The 10,784-nt window shown below is 40.1% G+C and overlaps 1 protein-coding gene across 5 annotated transcripts in view; it reads left to right on the top strand.

Moving 5' to 3' along the window:
• Positions 1-10,784, top strand: part of GPATCH8 (G-patch domain containing 8) — a 115,534-nt gene that overhangs the window by 69,238 nt on the left and 35,512 nt on the right. For 4 of the 5 annotated variants that reach the window (XM_017876071.1, XM_017876070.1, XM_017876074.1 and 1 more), the window contains 2 exons: positions 5,798-5,865; positions 7,146-7,232. In XM_017876071.1, the coding sequence (XP_017731560.1) occupies positions 5,839-5,865; positions 7,146-7,232 (114 nt within the window). In that variant the 5' untranslated portion in view covers positions 5,798-5,838. Of the gene's footprint in view, positions 1-3,627; positions 3,673-5,797; positions 5,866-7,145; positions 7,233-10,784 lie in introns of all 5 variants that reach the window. The other variant, XM_017876073.1, reaches the window with a different exon arrangement.

Genomic DNA, 10,784 nt, shown 5'->3' with positions numbered 1-10,784 from the left:
TTTTTTTTTTTTTTTTTTTGTCTCTTTGAGACAGAGTTTCACTCTTGTTGCCCAGACTGGAGTGCAATGGTGCGATCTCAGCTTACTGCAACCTCCGCCTCCCGGTTCAAGCAATTCTCCTGCTTCAGCCTCCCGAGTAGCTGGGATTATAGGCATGCACCACCACGCTTGGCTAATTTTGTATTTTTAGTAGAGACAGGGTTTCACCATGTTGGTCAGGCTGGTCTTGAACTCCTGACCTCAGGTGATCTACCTGCCTTGGCCTCCCCAAAGTGCTGGGATTACAAGGCAGAGCCACCGTGCCTGGGCTTTTGTTTTGTTTTTTGGGGGGACAGAGTGTCGTTGTGTTGCCCAGGCTGGAGTGCAGTGGTGCAGTCTCGGCTAACTGCAACCTCTGCCTCCTGGGTTCAAGTGATTCTCCTGCCTCAGCCTCCTGAGTAGCTGGGATTACAAGTGCCCGTCACCACGCCTGGCTAATTTTTGTGTTTTTAGTAGAGATGGGGTTTCACCATGTTGGCCAAGCTCGTCTCGAACTCCTGACCTCAAGTGATCTGCCCGCCTCAGCCTCCCACAGTGCTGGGATTACAGGCGTGAGCCACTGTGCCTGGCCAAAACTCAATATTTGTTGTAAATATTTGTGTTGAATCTCTAAGGGGAAAAGCAGCAGAGATACATTGTGGTGTTCTTACATCTTACATTGTGGTATTCTTAACATCTGTTGACAATTCAACCAGTGTTTTAATCACTGTAGAAGCTTCTTCCTTTCTAATTTATTTCTGCAGGGAAATCATATGTCTTCTGTTTTCTGAAGTATGGCTGATTACTAGATTATGGTTGTCCTTTAATATGTTCTTCCCAGTTGTTCTATTCCTAGAGTTTGTCTCTTTAAAAATAGTGTTTCCCTGGGCCGGGCACAGTGGCTCACGCCTATAATCCCAGCACTTTGGGAGGCTGAAGTGGGCAGATCATGAGGTAAAGAGATCGAGACCATCCCGGCCAACCTGGTGAAACCCCGTCTCTACTAAAAACACAAAATAATTAGCTGGGCGTGATGGCGCACCTGTAGTCCCAGCTACTCAGGAGGCTGAGGCAGGACAATTGCTTAAACCTGGGAGGCGGAGGTTGCAGTGAGCCAAGATCGCACCACTGCACTCCAGCCTGGGTGACAGAGGCGACACTCCATTTCAAAAAAAAAAAAGTGTTTCCAGTCCAGATGCGGTGGCTCACACCTGTAATCCCAGCACTGTGGGAGGCCGAGGCGGGTGGATCACGAGGTCAGGAGATAGAGACCATGCTGGCTAACACGGTGAAACCCCGTCTCTACTAAAAATACAAAAAATTAGCCGGGCGTGGTGGCGGATTCCTGTAGTCCCAGCTACTCGGGAGGCTGAGGCAGGAGATGGCGTGAACCCGGGAGGCGGAGCTTGCAGTGAGCCCAGATGGTACCACTGCACTCCAGCCTGGGCGACACAGCAAGACTACCTCTCAAAAATAAATAAATAAAAATAAAAAAATTTTTTTAAATGAGTTATTTCTCTGTAGTGTAAGTCTTTGGGACAGTTTTATAGATTGGTGTAGCCTTAACCATTTTAAAATCAAAACTGATTCCTGAGGGGTTGTTCTCAATAACAGGGTGGCTATGATAATCAATGGGTTTTTGTATTTGTATTCCCTCTTTAGTTATGTCATAATGCCTTCACATTTTAGCAAGACCTGCATATATATGAGAGCATTTAGGAATTTCTATTATTGCATAAGTAAACCTACCTTTTAAAATAGACAATAGGCTGATGTGCAGCTCACACCTGTAATCCCAGAGCTTTGGGAGGCTGAGGCAAGAGGATCACTTGAGCCTGAAAGGTGGAGATTACAGTGAGCTGATCGAGGTACTCCAGCCTGAGCGCCACTGTCTCTAGAAAATAAATATGTAATTCCGGTTATGAAACATTTTTTAAGGTTTTGATTTAGAAAATATGAATATCAGTTGTTTTCCATCAGATTAATACATTGATATTGGCACATTCTTGATTTTGCATGTGTTTCCTTTCCCTTCCTCAGTTGGCCAAAGTACAGTAAGTGTCTATAGATCTTTTCCTGAGGAAGACAGTTTCTTTTAAGGAGATTATTTCGTGTTCTGGTTTAAGTTGCTTCCTTTGGAGTGAAACAAGCAACAAAAATGTTCTCACTAATTTAATATATTTTAAATAATATTTCCTGTATTTTAAAAGAAACCAAGAAGTAGGGAACCTGGATTTTATTTTTAAAAGAAGTTGAGGCCAGGCGAGGTGGCTCTCGCCTGTAATCCCAGCACTTTGGGAGGCTGAGATGGGCGGATTACCTGAGGTCAGGAATTTGAGACCGGCCTGACCAACATGGAGAAGCCCCGTCTTTACTAAAAATACAAAATTAGCCAGGCATGGTGGTGCATGCCTGTAGTCCCAGCTACTTGGGAGGCTGAGGCAGGAGAATCGCTTGAACCCAGGAGGTGGAGGTTGTAGTGAGCCGAGATCACACCATTGCACTCCAGCCTGGGCAACAAGAGCGAAACGCCATCTCGGGAAAAAAAAAAAAAAAGTTTTCTAGCTAATACATATTAGCAGACACTCAGTTGCTACCTACCTTTTGAGGTCATCACTACAAATTGGTATTCAGGTATTCTTAGTGATGTTCTTTAGGATTTATCATTGATAGCAACTGAATAAACTGAGGGGGTGTTTTGTTTTGTTTTTTAATGCTGCAGCGTCTTCCTGTATGTAGTGTTTGGTGTCTTTTCCCACTGGGATTTTTCCTTGGTCTGTAGCCTCTTTAATAATGTTAAGAAATTACTACTTGGCCCAGGCAATAATGTCACCTTCAAGATAGCTTTGAAAGTCATACTGTTTATTTTCTGTGAGTTAACTCTGAGTGGAGTAATTTTAAATGTGACAGTTCTTTTGATGTCAGTTTGTCTAGAGCTCTCCTTCAAAGATTGGTTTTGTTGTGTGCTGAAAGAAAGATATTGGCCAGCCTGGGAAGTCTTGGTTAACAGGAAGCAAAGTTCTGAGGAGAGCCACTTAAAGAGTTGTATTCATTCATAACAGAATTCAAATGCACAAAGTTCTCTAAGCACTGAAGATCTAAGATTATTTTCTAGACCTCTTAATTGTTTTATATATATATTTCTAGAGAAGTCTTGAGGACATCTCATCCATACTCTAAGCCTCCTAGAGTTCTTTTGGTGAAGTAAATGACTTGATTACTGTCCAGTTAGTTGATCTGATAGAGTGTTAGATGTAATTTCTTTTAAAAGTCCTACCTTGGGTCCTGAATACTAATTTACCAGAATGAATAGTTAAATGAAAGATTGGAAGCTAGAGCTAGTTCTCTTACTTGAAACTGATACCCTACCTCCTGCCTTGTTGAAGAGGGTGTTGTTCATGTTCTCAAGTAGCAGTAAAAATCTCACACCTTGGTCTGACCAGTATGAAAACAGTTGCTGTAGCACAAAATGTCCTTCCTCTGTCCCTGGCTGAGATTGGGGGAGGGACAAAGCCCAACTGTTACTTTACCCCATCCTGTCTGCCTGCTAGAAGGCCTGTTTCTTACCCTAATGGTTTCTGCCTAACAATTGGTGTTTCTTTTTTACAGCATTATGATCCTGGACTTGTTGTGGTGATGGTAATCTTAGCAGTGGTAATTTTTTATTTTCAGACTGAATTACTCCTTTTGTCATCAGTGCACCAATATGTTAGGCTTACTTTCTCTGTTGTAGCCTTCATCCTTCTGCTTGGTCTTTTTCATTTTCCTTTCCTTATGCAACTTGTCTGATCCCTGTTCATTAAAGGGTAATGTTAAGAAGGGATGTATCTGTTTGTGTTAGAACTGCCAATAAAATCAGTTAAAACATTAAATTCTAATACTGTCAAAACTTGATTTCCCCACAATGTAATGGGCACTAGCACTTGCTACTGCAATTTATAAATAAATTAAAACAAACTTTGACTGCCTTAGAAGGCAAAAGTACTAATGCAGAGTTTATAAACAGGGGTTTACAGAGGTAATGAATTTGTACCAAAACTTTCTTGATTCTTGCAAAACAAATTCTGACAGATCAAAAAAGATACCAAAATAAATTGCTTTGACATTTCTTTTTAATTCATTCATTGGACCATTTATTTTTACCAGTAAATCCCTGATTGAGACGTTATGAAAGTGATATTGCACCTAGGAAGTCATTTTTATAACCTGTCTTTAATTTGGTCCTTTTGCTAAAGATTGCAGTCACTGCTTATTTATTATACCATTGGGCATAAGGTAGTAATGCATTTTCATTTTGCTTTACTGGCAGTCTTTTAATTGTATCTAAAAGAAGGCTGTATTCTAGAAGTTTTTTTTGTTGTTCCTGACATGAGATGTTCTTTAACAGTTTGGGTTTTTTTTTTTGTTTTTGCTGTGATAATTCTAATTCTCCCTATTTATTGTTTAAAACAATAATAGGATACATAAGTAGTTAAACTTATGAATTTGTTTTCATTCCATCTTAAAGGCAAAAATTAATTCCACAAATATAGAGCCACCGAATACAAGTGGTTGTGGTCATTTTGAACATGGTTTCTTCTTTATTTTGCAGGACCAAAACCAGTCATGATCATGGCATTTATTTTTTAAAAAGTTTTTTTTGGGGATTGGGAGGGTAATGCCTCAGATTTAGCCTAAGAAAACTCCATTTTTAGCCCAAAGGTATAATATATTTATATATATGTGTGTATAACAACAACAACACAACCAAAAAAACCAATTGTTTACACCAGCCTGAGTGAAATGATGAGGGAAGTAAACATTGTGTTTTTTCACTAAAGGTGTACAACGGATAAGGTAAGTCCTCTTTTCAGTGGGCTTACATCACAATAAAAAGCGCAAGTTGTGATGTAAAACAGCTGTGGTAGTAAAGTGCTTGTCTGCCCCATTTTGCTTTGTTTGGCTGGTTATGAGTGGATTAAATATATATATATTTTAAAAAATTATCCAGCATAGATCAATTAGTTTAAAGTCAATTTTCTTCGCAACTAGTCCTTTTCACAGCTTACCAGTTACCCTCGTAGCCAGTGTTAAATCCACTCTAGGAAATGGGACTTTAGAGCACCAGATTAAAAGGAAAACTATTCTTTGTCTCTAAGGGCAACTAATTGTTTCTTTTTATTTAAACTTTTCACAGCCCCATTAAGTTGTAAAGCATCTCCTTGTCTATGAGGAACATCAAAAAAAATTGTAAAACATCTTTTGAAAACAAATTCAACATACTGAGTTGTAATTATAAAGTTTTACTGCATCATGTTTGAAGATGTACTTTTTCTATTTAACCATGCCAGTTGAGTTTTGTTTTTTTTGTGTGTGTTTTTTTTTGTTTTGTTTTTTTTTTTAACTAGGTTAAAAGTTGTGTAGGAGGGTATCAGTGACAGAGTAAAGTGATTTTTGATGGGAAGTTATTTGGGGATCTTAAAAGGAGTTTTTAAAGTTTTAAAATTTAAACCTCCTGGTGCCATTGCTTAAAAGTGCTTTGCATTACTTATTAATGTAATTTTGCCACAGTAATTTGAAGTTAATCCCAACTGGAAGGTCAGCCAAGATGGTTAGTTGGGTTTAAACTAGGAAAGGAAGGTCTTGAGTGTAAGCTGTGAGAATGGCTTGTGTTTGGTTCACTGTAGCTTTCTGGTCTCTGCACTCCAAGGCAAGATCTCTAACCACCCAAAACCCAATGTGTAAAATGAGCTGTTGGCTTGGCTTTGCACCTTACCTTGATTATGTGTTCCTGTTACAGGGAGAACAGATCCCATTCCAATCGTTGTCAAGTATGATGTCATGGGCATGGGTCGCATGGAAATGGAGGTAAATTGATCTCATTAACTCATAAGTTTTATGGGAAATTTTGAAATAATACCAATTCCAAATTGAGATGTCTGTGCAAGAATATGTTTATCAGATGAAATGTAGTTTTAATATTTTTCTTTGGACAACTAAAAAATGTATTTTACGTTTTCATTTAGTGCTACTTTTGAGACAAATAGAATATAAACAGTGCCCCTGTTTTAACTGGTACATAAAGAAGTTAAGTGATTTGCCGAGGGTTATACAGCAAGGCAATATCAGACTTAGATCCAGACCTTGGTGCTTGCTTCAGCAGGCAGTGTTGCTCAGCTCTTAAAATGTTGCTGTGATAAAAGCTTTGCCTTCTATAGAATTGGGTACAGCTGCCATCTGTAATACCTACTTTTCATTGCCTAAAATATCTTCTTCATTGACTCCTAATTCTTCTTCTTTTTTTTTTTTTTTTTGTTTTTTGAGATGGAGTTTCGCTCTTGTTGCCCAGGGTGGAGTGCAATGGCGCAGTCTCGGCTCACTGCAACCTCCATCTCCCGGGTTCAAGGGATTCTCCTGTCTCGGCCTTCTGAGTAGCTGGGATTACAGGCGCATGACACCACGCCCGGCTAATTTTTGTATTTTTAGTAGAAACAGGGTTTCATCATATTGGTCAGGCTGGTCTTGAACTCCTAACCTCAGGTGATCCGCCCACCTCGGCCTCCCACAGTGCTGGGATTACAGGCCTGAGCCACCGTGCCCAAACTCAATGTTAATTTTCAAAGAATTAGGAGTCTCCAGGCACGGTGGCTCACGCCTGTAATCCCAGCTACAGGTGAGGAGTTTGAGACCAGCCTGAACAACATGGTGAAATCCCATCTTTACTGAAAATACAAAAAAATTAGCAGGGCATCGTGGCGGGCACCTGTAATCCCAGCTACTCGGGAGGCTGAGGTAGGAGAATCACTTGAACTCGCGAGGTGGAGGTTGCAGTGAGCCAAGATCTTGTTGCCTGGGCAACAAGAGTGAAACTCCATCTCAAAAAAAAAAGAAAGAAAGAAAAGAAAATTAACATGGAAGTGAAGTCTACTTTCAACAAATGTGCCTTTTGGAAACTACCAGCATGAAAGGATTAACAAACTATTTTGCATGTGATTTTCTCTGTGGGGTGACAGTAAAGCAAGCAGTAGCTGAGCAAAATACAATTTTTTTGGTTTTCAGATAATACTGTAGTTGTGCAAATAACTTTTTCATAGCTAATCTTGGGGATACTTTAGGAATTAAGTCTAATCATACCTATTTTTGTCAAGCTTGATTATGCTGAAGATGCTACCGAACGGCGCCGTGTCCTAGAAGTGGAAAAAGAAGACACAGAAGAGCTGAGACAAAAGTACAAGGTATTTAAACAGAGCTATTCATTGAAAGGTGGGGAGGTGCTCACTAAAGAAGAAAGAACTCAAATTTTGTTGAAAATTATCACTGTTGCTAACAGCATTTGTTTGACGTTTGGTGGTAATTAGTAGTAGATCTCAGATTTCTATTACATTCCTATTTATTGGCTCTGTAAAAACTATAGAGAGTAATACCTACTTCAAAAGTGTGTTAGGAAGATTATATGAGTTAGTGTTTGAAAACACAATGCCTATTACATAGTAGGTAGTCAAGTAGTGGTAGCAGTAAACTGTTAAAAGTCCTTTGAGGCCAGACACAATGGCTGACACTTGTAACCCCAACACTCAGTAGAGACAGGGTTTTACCATGTTGGTCAGGCTGATCTCGAACTCCTGACCTTGTGATCCACCCACCTTGGCCTCCCAAAGTGCTGGGATTACAGGCGTGAGCCACCGCGCCTGGCCTAATTTTTGTGTTTTTAGTAGAGATGGGGTTTCACCATGTTGGCCAGGCTGGTCTTGAACTCCTTGCCTCAGGTGATCTGCCTGCCACGGCTTCCCAGTTTGCTGGGATTTTAGGCATAAGTCACCGCGCTTGACCCCCTTTCTTGTTTTTGAATTTAGCTTAGCTATATATTAAATTTTTGTATGTTTTATTTTATCCAGAACTAGAATATAACTTAACTCATCTTCTTTTCCTGCCCCTTTCTCCTTCCCCTTTTTCTTCTCCTGTCGTCTCTCTTTATTCACTCTTCAGCCTATTTACACTGACTTTAGCAGTTTTCACCAAACCACTTTATTCAAGGCCACCAAACACTTCTATTTGCTAAATCCAATAAATCATTCATTTATTTATTTATTTTTTTTTTTTTAATTTTTTAATTTTTTTTAAGACCGAGTCTGACTCTGTTGCCCAGGCAGTGGTGTGATCTAAGCTCACTGCTCCCGGGTTCAAGTGATTCTCGTGCCTCAGCCTCCAAGTAGCTGGGACTATAGGTATAAGCCACCACGGCCCGCTAATTTTTTCGAATTTTTAATAGAGATGGGGTTTCACCATGTTAGCCAGGCTGGTCTTGAACTCCTCACCTCACGTGGTCTGCCTTCCTTGGCCTCCCAAAGTGTGGGGATTACAGGCGTGAGCCGCTGCTCCTGGCACACTCTTTCTTCTTTAAAACATTTTTGTTACTCTTGGTTTTGAAGAATTTTTACTTTCCTAGATTAGTCGCTTCTTATCTGTCTCGCTGCTACTATGTAGATTCCTTTGTTGGCTGCTGTTTATTCTGCCTGAACTTCAGATACTGGAGTTCCTCAGCTTCAGACCTGGGCCCTCTTTTTCTGGCTACATTCTTTCTCTAGGCACAAGAATGGTCATGACACCATGTTTCATCATCTTTCACTTGGTTAAATTTTATCCTTTGGGTTTTAGCTTAAATATTACCTCATTATAGACCTTCCCTAATCAACTCATTTAAATAATTAACCACTCTGCCTTATTCTCTTGCAATAACCTCTCTTACAATTTGTAATTATAAATTTTTATTCACTAATTTATATTCTGCTTACTGTACTAGTCAAAAAGGGCATTGAGGAGAGAGTATGTCTGTTTGTCTGCCAATATATATCCTGCAGCCAGCACAGTGTGTGGCACATAAGTACTCAATAAATATTAGTTGAATGAATAAATATTTTGAAATAACGGGAAAAGCCAGATTCATTTTATGTACTGTCTGAAATATAAATATTATAAAGAATATATTTTATTTTCAAGTAAAAGTTACACTGTCAAGTGAAAAATAAATGAAATACCTCAGTAATTCACAGCCTCATAAGATTACACATAGTATTTTGAGATGCTCTCTCCCTCCTAATAGAATTATTTCTCAGCTTGGTGCAGTGGGTCACAGCTGTGCTTTGGGAGGATTGCTTGAGCCCAGGAGTTTGAGACCAGCCTGGGCAATGTAGCAAGAATCTGTCTCTACAAAAAGAAAAAAGAAAAAAGCTAGGTGTTGGTGGTGCATGCCTATAAATCCCAGCTACTTAGGGAAGCTGAGTTGGAAGGATCACTTGGGCCCAGGAGTTGAGGACTACAGTGACCTATGATCACACCACTGCACTGCAGCCTGGGCAAGAGCAAGAATTACTTTACCCATTTTATTGATCAAAATACTTACTCTGGGCCGGGCGCAGTGGCTCAAGCCTGTAATCCCAGCACTTTGGGAGGCCGAGAGGGCGGATCACAAGGTCAGGAGATCAAGACCATCCTGGCTAACACAGTGAAGCCCCGTCTCTACTAAAAAATACAAAAAAAACTAGCCGGGTGAGGTGGCGGGCGCCTGTAATCCCAGCTACTTGGGAGGCTGAGGCAGGAGAATGGCGTAAACTCAGGAGGCGGAGCTTGCAGTGAGCTGAGATCCGGCCACTGCACCCCAGCCTGGGCAACAGAGCGAGACTCTGTCTCAAAAAAAAAAAAAAAAAATTTACTCTGAAACGCTGTCAGCTCTGAACTACACTATTTCTAAAATCTTAAATGTCCTATTATCTGACCATGACCTTTTTTCCTTCCTGCTGTCACTCCTTTATTCTCCTATATTTTTTCTTCAACTTCACATGACTTTGGAAGCTTGACTTTAGTAACTTAGCTCCTCCTTAGTTTGTACTTTTCCCCTCCAGCACCACACACTCATGTTTACCTCTCACAGCACTTTAATCCCAACTCCCTTTCCTCCTAGTCATTTTGTCATATGTACTCACCAAAAGCCTATCCCATCAGTACAAAATGCATTACTTGCGTTCATTTCTATACCCTTTCTGCCAACCTCACTGGGCCCTCAGAGCTGCCAATTAATCCTCTCATGTGTTATCTCCCTCTTAATCCTCTCAGCTGTCATTCTCAAACATTGACACTCAGCCTTCATCTTTACTTAACTATCCTTTTCGTATCTCTGTCTTCCTGTATGTTTTTAGTTAAGAAAGAGAATTTGGACCATCAGGTAGTAATGCCTTCATCTACATATAGTATCCTACATCAAACCATGGTTCACCTGCTCTCATACTTAAATGTTTCTCTTTTGTTTCACCATCTGTCAAATGATAATTTGTACCTACATCTGAATTCTGGATCCTAACTCTCCCTGTCTTATCAAGAACCTTCCACTTCTTTCCTGTATTGGCAACCTTTCTCTTTCTTTTCCTATCAACAGTAAACATACTTGAACATTTGTTGAGAGAGGGAATCCTAAAATTTTAAAAGCAAAACCAAAAACCACTCTGATTTACTCTCCATATAGCTACCATCTTCTCTTTTTACTTGTCTTTAGAACCAAAATTCTTAGTCACTACTCTGCTTCCTTTTCATCACTCATCTCTAATTTTATAGAGATGGGAACTCACTCTGTTGTCCTTGCTGGAACTGTGGTGCTATCATAGCTCACTACAGCCTTAAACTCCTGGGCTCATAAAATCCTCCCACCTCAGCCTCCCAAGTAACCGAGACTATAGATGTGCACCACCATGCCTGGCTAATTTTTTTTTTTTTTTTTTTTTTTTTAAAGAGAAAGG

This window comes from Rhinopithecus bieti, unplaced genomic scaffold (genome assembly GCF_001698545.2).
Source record: "Rhinopithecus bieti isolate Rb0 unplaced genomic scaffold, ASM169854v2 scaffold_10088, whole genome shotgun sequence".
NCBI lineage: Eukaryota > Metazoa > Chordata > Mammalia > Primates > Cercopithecidae > Rhinopithecus > Rhinopithecus bieti.
Note: the sequence above shows the minus strand (reverse complement) of the source record. Positions and strands in the feature narration are given on the sequence as shown.